Source organism: Podarcis tiliguerta (assembly GCF_965153285.1).
Source record: "Podarcis tiliguerta genome assembly, chromosome: 4".
In the NCBI taxonomy this organism is placed as follows: Eukaryota; Metazoa; Chordata; class Lepidosauria; order Squamata; family Lacertidae; genus Podarcis; species Podarcis tiliguerta.
Genome location: NC_139537.1, coordinates 51,511,481 through 51,531,163, shown reverse-complemented (window position 1 = coordinate 51,531,163; position 19,683 = coordinate 51,511,481). Strand labels below are relative to the sequence as shown.

The 19,683-nt window shown below is 42.8% G+C and overlaps 2 protein-coding genes across 6 annotated transcripts; one reads left to right on the top strand and one right to left on the bottom strand.

Moving 5' to 3' along the window:
- Positions 1-799: 799 nt before the first annotated feature.
- LOC310676657 (carbonyl reductase [NADPH] 1-like) lies at positions 800-5,312 on the bottom strand. The gene is made up of 4 exons (XM_083438739.1): positions 5,167-5,312; positions 3,450-3,740; positions 2,244-2,351; positions 800-2,076 (listed from the first exon to the last, which is right to left on the bottom strand). The coding sequence occupies exons 2-4, from the start codon at positions 3,733-3,735 to the stop codon at positions 1,640-1,642; spliced, it is 831 nt and encodes a 276-aa protein (XP_083294865.1). The 5' UTR covers positions 3,736-3,740; positions 5,167-5,312; the 3' UTR covers positions 800-1,639.
- Positions 3,853-19,679, top strand: SETD4 (SET domain containing 4). 5 transcript variants are annotated; one of them, XM_083438716.1, is made up of 11 exons: positions 3,853-5,123; positions 7,235-7,343; positions 8,511-8,596; positions 9,108-9,145; positions 10,225-10,313; positions 12,324-12,756; positions 13,916-14,090; positions 16,152-16,233; positions 16,723-16,803; positions 16,945-17,068; positions 18,196-19,679. In XM_083438716.1, the coding sequence occupies exons 2-11, from the start codon at positions 7,294-7,296 to the stop codon at positions 18,328-18,330; spliced, it is 1,293 nt and encodes a 430-aa protein (XP_083294842.1). In that variant the 5' UTR covers positions 3,853-5,123; positions 7,235-7,293; the 3' UTR covers positions 18,331-19,679. The 5 variants fall into 5 exon arrangements, with proteins under 5 accessions (XP_083294842.1, XP_083294840.1, XP_083294838.1 ...); XM_083438714.1 differs by having other exon boundaries at positions 3,863-5,123; positions 8,501-8,596; XM_083438712.1 differs by lacking the exon at positions 3,853-5,123 and adding an exon at positions 5,391-5,505 and having other exon boundaries at positions 8,501-8,596.
- Positions 19,680-19,683: the final 4 nt, after the last annotated feature.

Sequence of the window (19,683 nt, the reverse complement as noted above, 5' to 3'; positions counted from 1 at the left end):
CATCTTTTAATTTCGGGACTGCTGTCAGCATCTGCAGGGATCATGGAGCCCAGCAGTAGGGTCAAAGCCAGCCACAGGCCCAGTCAGCCCCTGGCTGTGTGTAAGAAAGAAGGGCAGGTGGGGCTGCCAAATTAGTCTAGAAAAGGAGGCTTACCAAAACGAAGAAAACATGTTCCTGCATTTCATTGCTTGGGAAGTGGGATCTGCAGCTAAATGTTGCCATATGGACTATTCCACTTCAGGATTCTAGTCCCCACCTCCATTCCAACAGTCAGCATTATGTCCACTTAAGTTCCCATTGGGCTATTTTCTCCACTGAGCCCCCCAACCCCCAGCCCACTTTTGCAAATCTTAAGTTTTTCCCAAGCTAACTGCTACTTATTTCTTGTGTGTGGATGGTACTGTTTTGGCAAGTACTTGGAGAAGTGATTCCTATGAGCATACTGTGTATGATGATAGGTCAACTTCTCAAGATTCAAAATAAAAATTAAACAATTATTCAAGAATTCATGTCGAAGTATTATCGGGTTTTTTTAAAAAAACCATTGCAGTCTATTGGCACTGATCAGGAGAAGAAGGTACAGCACTGCTGGTGAAATTATTCCCACATGTAGTGTTTCCATTGTCACTGAGATGGCTCTGTGTAATATGGCATTCATAAGATCATTTATATGTAGAAAACACAATTTTTCCCATCACTTGTACAATTTTTAAAAACAAAACAATACAATACAGGATAAGTGCATCTCTCCCCTTCTGCTTTATGCAGACCCCTTAAAATATAACCAAAAAAAAGAGGTAAACACGGTCAAGCCATTTATTTTTAAATATGTGCTTTATCATCAAACATATGAAAATTGCACGCATGTATATTGTTTAGAAGACATTTTTATTAATCAAAAACCAAAATCCAGAATATTAGTTTCAGTTTCATTTGTACGGGTGTTAAGAGATCCTTTTACAGAGAAAGTATTCAACTTTTATTTTCTAACAATTATATAATGTATAATAATGATCCTTCGTGTTTTCCTGATCTTGGAGGATATGTCCCACCATGCTAACAGTGGGGTGAATTATTTCTAGGGGTTTAAGAGTGCAAATTTGTTCTCTTTATATAGCCCATGTTTACCCTCCCCACAACAGCAGCCCAAATTAAATTTGCTAAGCCATCATGTTCATTTTACTGATTTCATGCATTCATATTTGCAGTAAAGGCTGTAATGGCTTGATTTCTGTATTTAATAAAACAGCCTTGCACAAGAGAGAAAATCATGTATACACATTTTAAAATTCAAAAAGCAAATGGTTTTCACACATTTTGAAGCAAAAATAAATTCAAAATAGCTGGAAAATACATATTAAGCCAAGACAGCGTCCCAAATCCAGGGAAGAGCAAATGTAGCAAAAAGATGCTCACAAAGTGCCACATGCACACACCAAACCAAAATAGTTATTTGCACAGGAGCTTAACAGACAATATGATGCATTTATGAAACACTTTCTTCCCTTGCATGGGAGCCTGCCACGACTGTTACAGCAGATCCCAGAGGAAGAGCCCACATCTGCATTTGCATTATTACTGCTAGTAATCAAGCTAGTAGTAACAATGCAAATGCATTATTCAGTGTACACTGAACAACTACCACTTCTGCACTTTCTTTTCACTAACATACTGGCCGTGAGGCCCATCAGCACCAGGGGGTAAAAGGGCCAAATACACGGGAGTCTCAGCTCCCTCATCAGGAGATTTTGGGGCTCTGGGACCTGCCATGTCAGTCCTGACCCACCCAGGGCAACAGGCATTCAGGAGAATACCATCACCTTTCCTCGTCTCATTCAGCTGCCTTGCCTGAATTCTGGACAAAACCGTTAATCCAGTTTTGGACACACCATAAGCTGTACTTGGCCAACCCTCCTTCTCATGCACTCCTTTCTTGGTGTCTTCTACAAATTTTTCCATGAGTTTCACTAGTTCCTCTTCAGTGATTGTGTCACTCCGAAACTTCTGCTGCAAGTCTTGGCTGCATTGGGACAATGCCGAAGCCCCGCACATGCTAGATACGTTCACCACTCTGCCTATTAAAAGGGAAAATGTTAAGGAGAAGAAACTAGCCTTAGTTAAACTTGTTGCCTCCACCCCACCGCATGTTGAGTTCAATAGGCCTTGATCCTAGGTAAGTGTGCATAGGGTTACAGCCTAAATTTTAATGTATTTTCCCCTAAAGTCAGTGTGGAGCACTTACCATTAGGTTTCATCAGTGGTAGCAATTCTCTGCAAATATCCCTTGTTGCAAAAAAGTTTGTTCGCAGTGTGACTTCCGCTTGTATAGCAAATGGAGTTGTATCTGCAACTTTTTGCCAGATGGCAGGGAGAAAGCAAGCAAAAATCAGAATGGACATTATGAAAATATAAACCTTGTAAAAACCAGCTTTTGTTCCTTCATTAGCTTAGAGTTATTTTGAATATTCATTAGAAAAGTTTCGAGAAAATACTATATCCAGATGATATGGCACACCATTACAATTAAAGTATTAGAAGGGGTCAAAGTGAACTGGAAAGATGATCACACAATAATACTTAAATAGGTTTTATTAGTAAGCACAGCAAATGACATATATTATGCCAAAATACAGTTTCCAATCACCATTGTTAGGAAATGGCTCAGTGAGGCTTTAAATGAACTTTTAAAAATTGAATCTAAAATGATTTAATGTGTCAACTGCGATCTTATCAAAATGTGTATTTCACGTAGCAGAAGCTAGAGAACCTTAAGGTGCAATGTCTTCCCCTTCTCCCATCTGACGCATTGGGGGAGGAAGGGGGTTTGGCTGAAGTAGAGGTTCACCTGATCCAAGGGCTCTGCCCTTGATTCGGCACCAGCCTCTCTCTTCCAGCACAGAGCTTTCCAATCAGCCCACTGGAAGTACCACTGACAGGATTCCCACAGCTGATGTCCCACAAAAAGCCTCACTAGTAATGGGGCTGAGTCGGACCAGGATCCAGTGCCTCTCACATCACTATATGGCACTGGACCTGATTGCTATGCCAGTTTAGACTTTTTTCCTGCTCCCCTCAACTTCTATCCCAGCCTGCATGAGCAGATGCACTGTGGGTATGGCTATGCTGCTCCACCACACTCTGCGGTTGGCAATTAGAATTGCTCTGCTGATTACTCTGGACAATTCTTCCTAGCAACCTGTTCATAGCACAGGTAACCAGGAAATTAAAGTGAGGAAGTACCAGAAAGTGACACACATCCACTCACCAAGAGAGAAAATGACAAAGGCTGGAGCCTGAAGCAGAGTTAACCTAGCCAGACTGCATGATTGCAGCCAAAAACTATAAATGTATCATACAGCCAGTGTATATATTACTAGTTGATGTTATAATTCCAACCAAATATGTAACATTCCAGTTTCCGAGATATACGCCTCTCCTAGCATTTTACCTTTGAAAGCAATCCCTGCATTGTTGACCAGCACATTTAATCCACCGTACTTCTCCTTCAAGAAATCACGGAGGGTTTGAATACTCTGCAGATCAGTGATGTCCAGCTGGTGGAACTGTGGCTTCAGCCCTTCTTCCTGAAGCTTGGCCACTGCCTCCTTGCCCCGTTGGATGTCCCGGGCTGTTAGGTAAACATCCCCAGTGAACTTCTTGCATAGAGCCCGCACGATGGCCAGCCCAATGCCTTTGTTGGATCCAGTCACCACAGCTACTGGAGTACTAGACATTCTCCCTGCCAAGCAAATTTCAAAGTAACTCAGAAGGAACATTAACATCAAAAAGAATGAGATGGTTAATTTATTCACTGCTAAAAAGGTGATTCTATTAAACCTTTTGCAACAATAGCATTGAATGGCTTTTATTTTAATTTTGTGTGATTTTCGTTCTATAAATTACACCTTGTAAGCTGCTTGAAAAGCTAAAAAATAATAAACTGGTACACCACTTTGGAACCTATGCAGAGTCCCAAGTTGCAATCTAATAGCACCTACCTAGATGTAAGTCTTACTGAACTGAGCGGGCCTTGCTTCTGAGTAGACAGGCACAGGACTGTGCTTCAAGAAAACTGCACTGGGCTGCTTGTTTGCATTGTAAGCCATGACACCAGTTATGAGCCAAACTACAGTTTAGCCATGGCACTGACTTAAGATCTCTATTGATCAAATACCCTGTGTCATGAGTCAACATTAAAGCCATCTACACTTTAAATTAGTGGTTTCCAAAGTGGGCTGTACCTATGAGGGGGGAGCAAAGAGGCAAATGGGTGGCAGGGGTGGCACTGGAGGTGTAAACAACTATCATACTGGTACCACTGCATCTTCATCTACTTTGTTGAGTTAATTAAACTAGTTTGGATTAACTTTTCAATTCTTATGCTATTTATTTTTGCTGGTTTGAGTTTTACTGTGTTATCTTCCTTAGTGGGTCGTGCAAACCGCTCTTCTGAAAAAATCCTTCTCACAGCGTAGGGCAGTGCGCATTGAGGATGTGTTTATACAACCAAGGGAGCCTTGGCCCCCAAAAGTTTGAGAAGCACCGCTTTAGATCGCCATAACCTTGCAAAGGGGTAACTTAAGCGTGAACAGGGAGGCCAAACGAAGGGGGAAGAAAAAGACCTTTCAGTTACTAATGCAGTCGTGCAATGCAGGAGGGGAAGCCGAAAGCACGAAACTGGCAACATGCTTTCTAGTATTATCACTTTGTACCCATTCTGGTCAAAAGCACATCTCTCAGTGGCGTAACTCGAAACATAGAACAGATAGCTGACTACAAATAAAGAAGGTTCAGGGTCAATAATAATAAAAATAATAATTTATTATTTATACCCCGCCCATCTGGCTGGACTTCCCCAAGGAAACTTCTCGCGTTACTGTACAGCTACAAGCCACTCCCTACCGTGACGCTGCACCCTAGAGCAGCCAAAAAAATAAAATAAAAATGAACAAGGGCGGTTCTGCAAAATGCTCCCTGGAACAGAGCATAATCGTGTGGCTGCAACCTTCCCAGTAGCCACACCCCGCATATAACCGACGCACTCGCTGAATGCATTAGGATCCAGAGGCGCCAACACCACCCAGCGACAAATAAATCCCTTAGTGTCGCTGCGCGGCTACAGGTTAGGAAAACAAGCATTATAATGTAGGATTAGAGCGAAAGACCTTTGCGGAAACCAGGCTGCTGCAAAGCTGCTCGACTTCCAACTATACCGGGTGGAGGCGCTTTAAAGAGCTGCGCCTGTTCTAAGCGGGGATCCCCAGAATCGACGACGCAACTGCTGGGGTGAAGGAGGAAAGCGTGCGCCCTTTTCTTCTCCGCCCAATGGGAACCTGCGCTCGTGCGACCCTTTCTCTCGAATCGCCAGGGGATTGGTCGACAGGCGGCGGCCGTGGAAGGACAAGGCCCGCCTCTTCCGGCCCCTTGCAGCCTGGGAAAGCAGCCCGCGAGAGTTTGGGGGCGGCGGCGACCGCTAAGGGGCGCGTGGGGCTGCGGGGAGCTCGGTGAGTGGAGATGCCGGTGCGCTGAGATCCCGCGCAGCTTGTTCCTTAGGGAGGCAGCAAATCCCAATGCAGACGTCTCTGCAGACGTCCGGGTAGCTGCGTCGCTCTGTGTTGCAGCCTTGGCCATGTGCTGTTTCTACATAGGCGGGAGCTCTGTTGCATGCAGTGCTTTTTTTCCTGGGAGCACGCAGGGGTAAACATTTTGTGAATCTTTGTACTTTTGTCCATGTCCTGTATTTATTTTCCCCGATTTGAACTATAAAATGGTGATTCTCTTGAGTCAAAATGAGAGTACCTAAACTTTTTTCTTAATAGAAAAAAGCACTGTTATATAATATATAGGATTGGTCTTCGTGTGTTTATGATCATCGTGAAATGAGGGAATAGTAAATGAGGATTTGCTTCTGCTTCTTTGTAACCCCCCCCCCATATTTATGGATTCCCCCACCAATAATGGTTAGCAACTTAAGAGTCCTCAGACGAAGGCTGTCTCTAGTTCTCTTTTCTGCAGTGGCCTGTCAGTTGCCCCCTTTCAATCCTACAAGCAGGGGGTTGAAGGCCAAAACCCTGTCCTGCTTTTGACCCCCAGCAGCTGGTATTTGGTGGCAAGAGCTAGCCATCCTGCTGAATAGTCTCATTTTATATGTTCAGAAATTAGTTTTGGAAATACAATTATGGTTGGAAACGCTTAATATTTTTGCCGACAGTAAACCCACATGCAGCGCAGCTGTCACCAAATATGTGATGAACTAAAGGTAAAGGAACCCCTGACCATTAGGTCCAGTCGTGGCCGACTCTGGGGTTGCGGCGCTCATCTCGCTTTATTGGCCGAGTGAGCCGGCGTACAGCTTCCGGGTCATGTGGTTGGCAGGAGCTGGGACCGAACAACGGGAGCTCACCCCGTCGCGGGGATTTGAACTGCCGACCTTCTGATCGGCAAGTCCTAGACTCTGTGGTTTAACCACAGCGCCACCCGCTTCCCTTATGTCAGGTCAAGGATGATGGGAATTGTAGTCCAAAAACAGCTGGAGGCCCAAGGTTGGGAAACACTGCCTTATGTGATGAACTACTCTGCAGTATATCTTAACTTGGAGCAGATTTTTAGAGAACAACTTAATACAGTATGGAACTTTTAAGTCCACTCTGATAGATCTCAGTGCATGCTTTACACCAGGCGCGGTCAAACTTGGCCCTCCAGATGTTTTGGGATTACAACTCTCATCATCCCTAGCTAACAGGACCAGTGGTCAGGGATGAAGGGAACTGTAGTCCCAAAACATCTGGAGGGCCATGTTTGGCCATGCCTGCTTTACACGGTCTGTGTTTGTTGCCTGTTTTCTGTTTTCCCTCCCCACCCATCCCCTCAAAACCTCTCCCTCCCACAATAGTTGTGGGGTTTTTGGGGTTTTTTTGTATTTCTTCAAACCTTGTGGGGTCACCAAAGCCTACCAATGCCTCCCTCATGACTCTGTTTTGGCAATATGAAGATAGGCAACCAGCAATAGTCGGCTATTATTGGTCTATTCCAAAATGAGTTAATTCAGTGGATTCAAGAGGATGAGATTTTTGTTCCCTGTTTCTTTGCACATTTGATGTTTTTCTTGTTAAGCCATCTATGAGTGTGTTGGCCATGAACGTTTCTTCCCAACATTATCATGGGGCAAAACATTTTTGTATCTATAGCAGCTGAAAAAAACTACTGTAAGAAATGCATTTTGTTTCCATGCAGAATTTGATGTACAGAATCTGAAGGCCTTTGATTAACATGAAGAAGAGTAAAGGTCGAACATGTCGAAAGAGGCGAAGAAAACAATCGAGAAGTTTGTCTTTATGTGGTGGTAATGTGTTTTTGTTTGTTTGTTTGTTTGTTTCAAGGCCTTTTAACAAAGCTAAACAAAGTCTAAAAGTGAAGGTTACAAAGTTATCTAAAGTCCTATCTTAACACATGCTGGGCCAATGAATGCTTTGAGATGTAGCATTCCAGCATTTAGCCTAGGTAAAGGTAAAGGGACGCCTGACCTTTAGGTCCAGTCGTGACTGACTCTGGGGTTGCGGCACTCATCTTGCTTTATTGGCCGAGGGAGCCGGTGTACAGCTTCTGGGTCATGTGGCCAGCATGACTAAGATGCTTCTGGCAAACCAGAGCAGTGCACGGAAATGCCGTTTACCTTCCCGCCGGAGCGGTATCTATTTATCTACTTGCACTTTGATGTGCTTTCAAACTGCTAGGTTGGCAGGAGCTGGGACAGAGCAACGGGAGCTCACCCCATCACGGGGATTCAAACCACCGACCCTCTGATTGGCAAGTCCTAGGCTCTGTGGTTTAACCCACAGTGCCACCTGCTGTGGCCTTCCCCAAATGGAAGAAGTTTAACCTAAGCCAATACAACTTAATTGGATTTGTAATGCAAAACATTTGGAGGGCAAATGCTTGGGAAAAGCCGATCTACATTCTTACCAACCAGGGTGTCATATTGCTACTGAAATTTTTTATCAGTGACATGGGAAAACAACACTGGCTTAGGAGTGGGGTGTGGGGGAATAGTTAATTCAGTATTGCAACTGGGGTTAATGTTCATAAAAGCCATTGAGCCAACACAGTGTAACAACACACTCCTGTACATGTTTTCTGAGCAGCGAGCCTCACTGTGTTCAGTTGGATGTACTCTGATGTCTGGTGTGCTAAGGATTGCAGCCTAAGTTATTAGTGAACCCCAATGCACATTGTACAGTGCAGGTAGGAAGATGGAATTCCTATCCCCTATTTTTTCCTGTGTATAGGGTAACATTGATACAATAGTTTTATCAGGGAGGAGCGCAGTCCTGCTACTGTACTGCCAAGTTATACTGTTTATTCCGCTAAGCCAAAGTACTTTCATGGCATCCATTTTTTCCCAATGTTGTGATTTGGTGAATTGGCATTAATGAATCTTTTGGTGAATTGGCATTAATGAAAGAATGCCATAGCATGATAATTTCTCTGTAATGATTTCAGTAAATCTTAGCCACAAACACGAATATGTGCTGCTAAAGAAATGGTTGAAAGAAAGAGGCTATGAAGATAATAAATTACGGCCAGCACAATTTTCAGGTAATGATATAATACTTTTCTGACAAAATGCAGCTGTATTTGAGTGTTCTCTTTGTGTTTGAAACTACAGGTGATCTGGGGAGAGCTGGGATACTTCCGGGGCAAAAGTTTGAAGGCAGGAGCTTCCATGCCCTATTTATAATTCTGATTAATCATTCCATGAGATTTTATGCTTTCTAAAACTCTTCTGTGTTCTTCCCCCTCCTTCTGCCTTGTTTCCTCGAGGCCTGAGCAGTCTATTTAGATATGCAGTATGCATGTGTATGAAATTGTTTTATACATGCTTTTCTTGTAATGTCAAATTGCCTTGAGGTGCTTCACAAGTCAAATAATGAAATAATTAATACTGCATATCTCTGGGGAACCTAGTGGTGGTGAAGATACAAACCATTTTTGAATTCTTGCCCCCGACCCCATTTCTTTTCTTGAACCACCAGTTAACAACCATTTGCAAGTTTCTGGAGAGACCAGGAGTGAATTTCATTGCAGCTTTTTCTTTTTTGTCTTTTAGAGACAGGAAGAGGATTGATGACCACAAAAACTCTTCAGGTTTGTATTCCAAAGAAGAGGCTGGTGCACAACTTCTGGGCCCTCCCTCTACCCCCCCCATGGTATCCTTGTGTATAGTACAGTGGTACCTTGGGTTACATACGCTTCAGGTTACAGACTCCGCTAACCCAGAAATAGTACCTTGGGTTAAGAACTTTGCTTCAGGATGAGAACAGAAATCGTGCTCCGGTGGCAGTGGGAGGCCCCATTAGCTAAAGTGGTGCTTCAGGTTAAGAACAGTTTCAGGTTAAGAATGGACCTCCGGGACGAATTAAGTACTTAACCCGAGGTACCACTGTATAGACCAACTTGTCTTAAAGCTGCCTTTGCACTAGACTATACTGGATTCACAGAATCAAATTCTGAAGCGGGGTGTAAACAGAACAACCATTTTAAATAATTATTTCTGAGCCTTGTAGATTGGTGTATCCAGTTTTTGTTGTGGAACAAGTTATTGTGAATGATTTTGCTCCCCCAGGTGGTAAAAGCTGGTATTTACCACTTCCTCTGAAATAATTGGCATAGGAGGCGGTCAACTCCTAGTAGTGAATTTGCTAGAAATACTCAGTATGTGAAATTAACAAAATTGAGGTAATCTTGTAATGGTTTGACCACAATAAAAATCAGAATAGAAGTTTCGACCTTCAAGTCATACATTCATGGCTAAATATAACTTCTAAAGAACTGGAGAAAGGTGCTGACAACCAATTAAAAACTGTATAGTTCATCTGGTTTTTACTCAACTATTAATCAGAACAGAAATATATTTCTTTGTTGCCAATGCTACTAATCTTTCAACACTCTGTTGAGTAATATAGTCTGTATCTAAAGTGTCCAGTGCTTGTCTTGTTTCAAGTGACAACTTTCAGTCTTTTGAAAAAAAAGGAAAAAAGCCTCTTTGAAGTTAATGCTCTTTGTTAAGGTGCAGACAGGTCGTACTAATTTTTTCTTGGATTCATCAGTGCAATATTTTTTCTTGACCTAATAGTGCTAATTATGTGTGCATTTTGACATTTCTTACTGCGAATTGTATTTGGGAGTCTGTTCACTTGGATTTCTTTCTTTTTAAAAAATCATAGGCAGAAGAGCTGATTATTTCATTGCCTGAAAAATGCTTGCTCACCACTGATACTGTCCTTAGCAGCAACCTTGGAGAATACATTGTAAAGTAAGTTTACAATCCCTTAATACAATTTTGAATTCTGTCTATCAAGAATTCCCAGCTCTCCCTTGAATCTGCTCTTAGCATTCCTCACTCTGTACTTTTTCTTATCAGAATCATTTCCATTGCTTTCAGCATAGCCATGCAGATAGAGAAGTTATTTGATGCTATATATTTGAAGACACATATAAGAAAAGAACAGTGAAATAAAGTATGTCCACAGGAAATTCAAATATTTAGGCCACAACCCTAAATGCATTCAGCATGGGAATATACTCTAGCCAGTAAACAAGACTTATTTTTGAAGAAACATGCATAGGATTGTATTGCACAGAACAGTTTTATAATGATAACTAATAAGGAAAAACAAGCAAGGGAAAGGTAATGGAAATTTAAAATAAAATTACCCTTTCCCTTCTTCTTTTTCTCTAGAACTATTGATCAGCATATATGCTAAACTTTCAAAACAATAAAAACTAATAGAAGCAGAAGGGAAGTATTTTACTTCAGAACAAAAACTGGTTGCAGCCTCACACACGCTTACTTTGGAGTGTAAGCTCTATTGAACCCCACTGATTTCAGTAGGACTTGCACTCAGGTAGGTGGTTATAGAATTGTATCCTAAGCTGTAAGCGGATGAACAAAACTGAAGTGATTAAAAATCATTGACTCCAATTGGGTTTTATTTGGTTTCTATCTCTTTATTTATGCTCTTCTATAATAATTGCAGGACATAATAAAAATATCTCTGTGGTGTACAAATAACTGAAGCAACAATAGACGACTTAAACAAAACATTACAAAAATATAGTTGGATATAAAAATGTTTTTTGAAAACAAAGTTGCTAATATATAAAAATCAAGAATATCGGTTCATTTTCCTTCTGGCACTTCCTCCCTCTCAGGCCCCGGGTTCTCACCCATGGTTCAAACCAACTCTTGGCTTGGCCCACAAAAGAATCACAATGAGAAGAGTCTCTAGTCTCTCTAGTCATCGCTCTAGTCTCTCACTCTAGGCTTGCTTTTTATGGGCAGGCCCAAGGTGGATGGTACTTCCTCAGGCTGCCCACAGCCATGTCCCATTCAGTTGCACTCTTCACACCCAATTCCAGGTACAGTGGTACCTCTACTTAGGAACACAATCTGTTTTGGGGTGCCGTTCGCACCCTGAAAAGCCCGTAAGCAGAGTGCCGCTACTGCTCGTGTGCGAAGCATGCAGATCGCTTCTACGCACATGCGTGGCAAACCCAGAAGTAAACATTTGTGGGTTTGCTGCATTTGTAACCTGAAAAGCTGCAACGTGAAGCAAACGTAACACGAGGTATGACTGTACAGCAGGTTTGCTGAGTTTCCTAGGGGGTCCAGAGGATGTGAAAAGTGCCCCCCCCCCCGTCAGCTCTTCCTTCACCATCTGTCCTCTCCTCTTCAGCTGCTTACATAATATTTCCCTTGATTAAATGAAATATGAAATATTTATACAGCATAAAGCATCTGAGTCTTTTTACAACAAGCCCAGCTAACTCCCAGCCAAACCCTTTCTAAAATCTACCACACCCTAAGCCCTGTTTAAGACCTGACAGTTAAACTTTCCGTCTTTTAACTCTCCACCGCCTCCTGAGTGGTTGACACTCTGCCCAGCCATGACTGGCTTCTGGGTGTCCATGAGGTTGACCCCAAGGCCCATCCATCACACACAGACAAACTGGATCTGGTTAATTTGCTTGCTCTGGAGTGGAAGTAGTCAATGTAGATGCTCTAGATGCTGTGGACTACATCTCCCATTACCCCTGATCTTTGGGGCCATCCTGGCTGGGGCATTTAAGAGTCACAAAGTCTGCAACATCTGGAAGGTGCCATCTTGGCTGCCCCCTACTCTGTGCTGCGTCCATAGCATTTGCATGGGTGATGGTGACGTAAGTCAGTCTTAATGCTACATGAGCAGCTTTCTGTGTCATTTAAAGCTATAGGAATGTCGTAAGGAGTGTTTGTGGTTCTCATGTTTTCTTCTACCTTTAGATGGAGACCCCCCATTTGTCCTTTGGCAGCACTGTGTACATTTTTAATAGCAGAAAAGTGTGCTTGCAAGGAGGAATCTCTGTGGAAGCCATATCTGGATCTCCTACCTGAAACATATACCTGCCCTGTTTGTTTGGAGCAAGAAACAGTGAACCTTTTCCCTGAGCCCTTAAGAAGAAAAGCCCTCGAGCAAAGAAGACGGGTCCAGGAGCTGTTTGTTTCGTCTCAGCCATTTTTCTTCTCCTTACAGCCCCTGTTTTCTGAAGACATAGCCTCCGTCTTTAACTATAGTGCCTTTCGGTGGGCTTGGTGCACCGTTAATACCAGGACAGTGTATATGAAACATTCTCAGGGGGACTGTTTTTCTAGGGAGTCAAATACATACGCCTTGGCCCCTTACTTGGATCTTCTAAATCACAATCCAGCTGTTCAGGTAAGCTAATTGAAGGCAGGTTTCTAGAATATGGGGGTGGGAGATTGGCATGAACAATAGGAACTGACCTGTGCAGTGCGAACGGTTCCAGCCAGCCATGCCTTCTTTCAAGGTCCCCTTCTTTCATTATTCCTCCCTGTGTTCTGCACAAAAAAAGTCTACTTTTAATACTTTCCCAAATTAATCCGTGTGTTCTGCCAGAACCCAGGTAAAAGGCAAAAGGGGCCATCCGTTGTTCTGCTGACTATAGTACTTTAATTGTTGGAAGGCTCATTGTGTTTAATGTTCTGCTTTGACTATGAAGTAGATCAACCTTCCCCAACCTGGTGCACTCCACTTGTTTCGAGCTACAATTCCAATCTGCCCCAGGCCCCCTTGACCATTGCTCGGGGGTGATAGAAGTTGTGTTCTGCACCAGCTGCAGCCCCCAGACCAACCCCAAGGACACATGGAGCACAAACTGACTGTGAGGTTTCAAATGCATGGACAACTGTGGTCGGGCTAACCTGACCCAGTAACGGCTGCAGCTGTCTTGCCGATAGAAGTTAGTAAGAAAGGCACTCCTAGCCATTGAGGATGCCTGTGCCTCCAGTGACCCAGCTGGATGTAGGATCACCCCAAACTCTGCATCTGCTCCTTCAGGGAATGCACAACCAGGGCAGACAACTTACTAACTCCTTGGACCCTTCTGGGCCTGGCCACATGTTGTGTGTGAGCACTGGCAAAAATACACCTTTGCATGAACAGATGCTTATCCTCAAAATGGTGTGTGTATTGGGGTGGTGGTGGTTGTGATCGTATGGAGTTCCTATGCAGGAGTTCACACATAGCTTCCTTTTTGTAGACCTCCATGTTCAATGCATGGGCCAGGAGTTGCGGTCCTAATTCCCTTGCACCACACAGGGTTGCTCCAAGTGAGTAAGATGTGAAGGCGCCGTTAGCGGCACACAATCAAGAGATGGACACCAAACAATCAACATCTCCTCCATCACTGGCATTAAAATTTGCCGTTTCCACACACTCCTATTTTCTGTTGTCCTTGGTGTTGGGAAGAAGAGTGGTTCACAAATAGCTTGAAACATTTTAGGCTTGGTCTGTTCTCTTCTCATGAACTTTCTTTTCAGATAAAACTGCCTTGTTCTCTCCTCCCTCCTCCAAGGTGAAAGCTGCATTTAATGAGAAGACAAAGTGTTACGAAATAAGAACACTTTCAGGCTGTCAAAAATACAAAGAAGTGTTTATTTGTTATGGCCCACATGATAATCAGCGCCTGCTTCTCGAATATGGTTTTGTTGCGAACTCTAATCCACACAGCAGTGTGCATGTTGGGACAGGTAAATTTGAGATTTGATCTTGACATTGATGGGTGATGCAGTTTTACTGGAGGCTTAGGACGGCCAACCTGCCACTCAGTGGGCGGAGCTTATAATTCCACTACCATTTTTTAAGGGTTCCAGCTACTACTTTCAGCTAGCTCTGCACTTTAGCTGCCTGACTTCGTTCACCTTGCAAGTCTTGGGCAGAGCTGCCTTTGAAAAGCAACCAGGGCAATGTATTGTGCAGTAGAATAATGATAAGACCACAGTGAGGTCATCCTTTACTTGTATCTCTTAGTGGCAGTATCACATCTCTCCAAAGCCTGCCCACCTCTGGCTTATAACTAGGAATGATGGGGGTCAGAGTTAGAAACTCGGACATAAAAGTTAGGTGCCAAATGGCTCCTTAAACCAGGATTAGTCGCCAAAATGGAATGCCAAGTTGCCATTTTGGGGCCAGATGGCTCAAAAGCCATATTTTTCAATACAACTTTTTTGTTCCTGAAATTCATTCTGATTGTGCCAATGAAATATAACAGAATTACACAGGATATGTTGCTAGTGTGTGAAAACTGATCCAAGGATCCTCAGGCATGCACCTCCAGATGGTAGAGATGTCAGGCATCATCCTGGTGCCCAGCCACGTTCACTTGGTCGCAAGTGGCCAATAGCCAGGTGCAAAATGTGCCAGGCGAATTTTGATCGCTGAAGGGGATGCCATCATCCTTTGCTGTTGAGAGCTGACATTATCCTGGTACACACATTATCCTAGCACTCTGCTGCTAGTGCTAATGGTCATCTTGGCTTAGCTATGGAATTGGTTGAGAAAACTCAGCTTTCTACCACTCGACATCTGTTTGTCCTTTAAATTTTAGTTGCTGGTTTTTGCACTCTGTTTAATACTTCGGTATTTGTGTGCAGTGTGCTCTTTGCGGTCAGCTATTATATTTTGCAGCTAATGTTGTTGCTTCAACTTGGATTGTAAATCAATTAAATAATAACAACCCCCACATACTCTGGTTAGGGCTGGCAGGGAAAATCTAAGCCGTAGGCAGATTCCCCACCTTTTTATTGTGCTTTTAAATAGCCAGCTTGTTTTTGGTTTTCCTTTTTCCTTGGTTTTTCTTTTCTACGGTTTTGCATTTTGGTTTGGTTTTTTTCATTTCCAACTCTCCACATCTAGGCTGGAGCCACTTGTTTTATATAGGGGTTTTTTTTTGGGGGGGGGGGAGTCGAGCCTACTCAGACACTTAATTTTATTGTGCATGTTAGTTTTTAAAGTGTAGATTGTAACTTCAGCTGATAAATTTTATTTATGTCTACTTGTGTTTAAAGTTTGATTTTATCAGTATTTTCTTTAACATTGCTTTATGCAAATCTCTTTGAAGTTTTTCTGATGGAATGGTATCTCAGTCATGTCGTGTGTGTGTGTGTGTGTGTGTGTGTTGGGAAGGCTGTTAGTCTCAGAGACAAGGCAACTTAAAGTACACCTGCCAAACCCTCCACAAAATGATCATATTCTATTCCATCAAAATACATCCATTTTAAACAAGCGCACACACACACACACACACACGATTTCCTTCTCCCTCCCACTGATCACATCCACACCATACATTAAATGGCTCTTTATAATAGTCATGGATTTCTCAAAATAATCCTGGGAACTGTAATTTGCTTGCGACAGAAATACACTGCCCGGCACCTTTAACAAACTACAGTTCCCAGGATTCTTTGTAGGAATGTCCTAATGGTTAAAGTGACTTGTAAGAGTGCTTTAAATGTATGGTGTGGACATTACTATTTTTGGGGAAAGGAAAACCTGCTTTTCCTCCTCTAATCGAGCAACCACAGCACGTGTGTGTTTCTAGATTCCCCCTCCGCCAGTGAAGTCAGTCAGTCATGCTAAAATTATGTGAGCACCCAGCCACAAGTGAGAGCGAATGTGTTCTTGGCTTTGTTTCCTAAAATATTTTCAGCAGAAATGCTAATAGTTAAAAGTGCTAGAGACACACAGAAGGCTTCTTTGTTACCGTAACTCTTATAACTTGTTTGCTTTAAACTTTTTTCCCCCTTCAGAAACCTTACTCAAATATATCCTTCCAGAAGATAAGCAGAGGCATACGAAACTTTCTATTTTACAAGAAAACAACCTTTTAGAGTTAAGTACGCATATGCATCTTGGAACCCAATAGCCTCCCTCCTGTGATTTTAGTTTACAACTTCAAGTCAACAAAGAAGATAGGTTAGGATGTTTTGATCAGTGGGTGCCTCCGATGGTTAAACCTTAGACAAAAATTGGATAAAATATTATCAAGTAAAAAAATCCTTTTATAAACTGTACTATTAATAAACGTGTGTGTCATATACAGTACGTATGCAGTATGTACTACATATTTTGAAAAGTCTGTTCACTTTGGACATACCATAACCATATTTTGCATGAGGACAAGGAACAGGTTTTCCTCCAAGTTAGGGTACAATTGGATGCTGCTATTTTGAATCAAGAGACTGGACTGAACTTTTCAAAACTGCACTAAGTTTTTATAGTTGCTTAGAATTCCCAAGTGGTGCTGGGTACGAGGCTTCTATTATAAAATATGTTGGATATAGATTCTTTTAAAAATGATTTGTTATTTTTCATCTCTAGTAATCTGACATTTGACTGGGATGGGCCATCTTGGAGACTTCTTACGGCTCTCAAGCTGCTATGTCTCGAAGCAGACCAATTGTAAGTAGCAAATGTTTGCCGAAAATGGCTGTTAATTCGAAAATTGCATTTCTTGAATGCCATTGTTGGACTTTGTTTAGCTGTCTGATGGCTGGATCAGAAGCAAAATACCTAAAATGTGTTTACATTTATTGACTGTAGTACTTCCTGGAAGAAAGTGCTGCTTGGCGATGTCATTTCAAAGAGTAATGAAAAGAAGAGTTTGGATCTCGCAACAAAAATATGTATGTCATTGACAGAGGAGACCCAGCATGCCCTTCAGAAGGTATCTGTTTGAATGAATTAGCCTTCTGTAACACAAGGGCTGGAGGTGAAACTCACATGGGGAAAAAAACCCTTTCCTACTTGCATTTAAGAACAATAGGGTTCCCAAAAGACTGAAAATCCCACACACTGATTTCTGTCATACCAGCTTAACACTCAGAAATGAAGATGGTTCAACTTGTATAGAAAACAGTATCATAGAATTATTTTAATTAAAGTTCATACATATATATACCGTATTTTTCGCCCTATAGGACGCACCGTCCCATAAGCCCGAGCTTCCCCCGACCCCAGCCCCCAAACAGGCAGCTCTCTGCAAGCCGTGGGAAGCCGCTGGCTCCCGCTGCTTGCGGAGAGGTCCGCGAAGCCTGGACGCGCTGAGCTCAGCGCCCGCAGGCTTCAGCATGCAGGCAACTCTCCGCAAGCAGCGGGAGCGCTCCCGCTGCTTACGGAGAGGTCCGTGAAGCCTGGACGTGCTGAGCTCAGCGCGGGCAGGCTTCAGCATGCAGGCAACTCTCCGCAAGCAGCGGGAGCCCAGTGCTGGGCTCCCGCTGCTTGCGGAGAGGTGCGCGAAGCCTGCATTCGCCCCATAGGACGCACACACATTTCCCCTTCATTTTTGGAGGGGAAAAAGTGCATCCTATAGGGCGAAAAATACGGTATAACATTATTATGTGTGTGCTTCTATAATCCTAAGCACTTCAAGACATTTTTGTAGTAAGTGATAAGGAAATGCAAATAATAATAATAATAATAATAATAATAATAAGTTGCAAGGGGCCTTCTTGGCAATGTAGATCTTCCTTCGCATTGAAGCAAGAAATCCAGAGTTAGAACATCCCTCGTAGATGGCTGTCTAGCCTCTGCTTATACACTTCCAGCAAGGGAGAGCCCACCATACATCTAGCTAATGGATTTCCATCAAGAATGTTATTCTAAATCTATGATCTGTAACTTGGCTGTTACAGTTTTCAATGGATAATTGCATAATTGTTCAGGAGCCATGAATATTGGTTCTCTGCACTCCATCACACATAGGTGGGGAACCTTAGACAAATCCCCCCCCCCCCGGCCTCTCTCTGTCCAATAGGATTTTATTAATGATCTTTTTACCTTTTCACTTTTCAGATTTCTCTGTTAAAATGTGATCGCCAGCATCTTGCAAGCCAGCTAGCTTTGGTTGAGGCATTGCGTACAGAAGACCTAAAGATTTTGCAAATGTCAGCGGAGATTCTTCAGCATTTACATTCCACCACAATCTGACCTCCGTGGAACAGAGTTGCATCACAGAATAGAATACCTGGTGTGCAGTGGGCCATATAACACCAGTCCTAAAGGATCTGTACTGGCTCCCAGTATGTTTCTGAGCACAATTCAAAGTGTTGGTGCTGACCATTAAAACCCTAAACAGCCTTGACCCTGTATACCTGAAGGAGCATCTCCACCTACATTGTTCAGCCCGGACATAGATATCCAGCTCCGAGGGCCTTCTGGCGGTTTCCTCACTGTGAGAAGTGAGGTTACAGGGAACCAGGCAGAGGGCCTTCTCGGTAGTGGCGCCTGCTCTGTGGAACGCCCTCCCTTCAGATGTCAAGAAGATAAATAACACTGCAACTCTTAGAAGACATCTGAAGGCAGCCCTGTATCAGGAGGTTTTTTAATGTTTGATGTTTTATTATGTTTTTATATGTGTTGGAAGCTGCCCGGAGTGACTGGGGCAACTCAGCCAGATGGACTGGGTATAAATAATAAATAATTTATTTATTGGCAAAAGCCACCAGCTTTCTTATTTATTTACTTAAATTATAAAACTTAGTATCCCCCGCTTTCTTTCCAAAGCAGACACAAGGCAGCTTGCAACAATTTGAGTACAACAGTACCACAGTAAAATAATTTAAAAGCCACTGAAGGGAGCTTAATAATATAGAAGAGAGGTGTGTTTGTGGGGGATACAAACCCATAAGAGTTAATCCTAAGAGTTACCATTAATGGGGGTGGGGGTGGGGAGGAACAAGACAGTTTTAAAAGTGGACAGTGGGGTGGAGGTCAGCTGCACTTGCCTGTGGGGAGACCATGATAAAAAGAGGCCTTTTTATCCCCACCAGCCAAACCTCCATCAGAAGCAAGACAGCAAGAAGGGGCTTGGAAGATGAACAAAACTCCTGAATTCGTGTGGGAGGTGAATTTCAGAATTTGTGTTAGGAGCCCCATGAAGAAGGTTGAATTGTTAGTTTTGAGAACAAGGCGTCCATAACAATATGGCAATTTTCCTTTTACGCAGTCTGTGTGTTGACTGTGTCTGAGGAATTCATCAGAGCTGCTTAGTAAGCTGACTTTTCTCCATCTGTTTATAAGGCTTAACAAACCTCCCCAGCAAAGACAGATATTTTACTCTTTTTAACATTATTTATCCTGGAAGGGATCATGAAGCAGCTAGCATATTTCATAACTAAGTATTTTTCTGGTACTTAGCATTTTTTTCGCAACTACATTTTTTTTTAAAGGCCAAGAGGAGTGATACGTTGCGCGACGCTGTTACATTTCACTTTAGCGCATTATTTAAATTTAACAGCGAAACAATTGTGTTCGCTATAATAAAGTTACAGGAAAGAATAT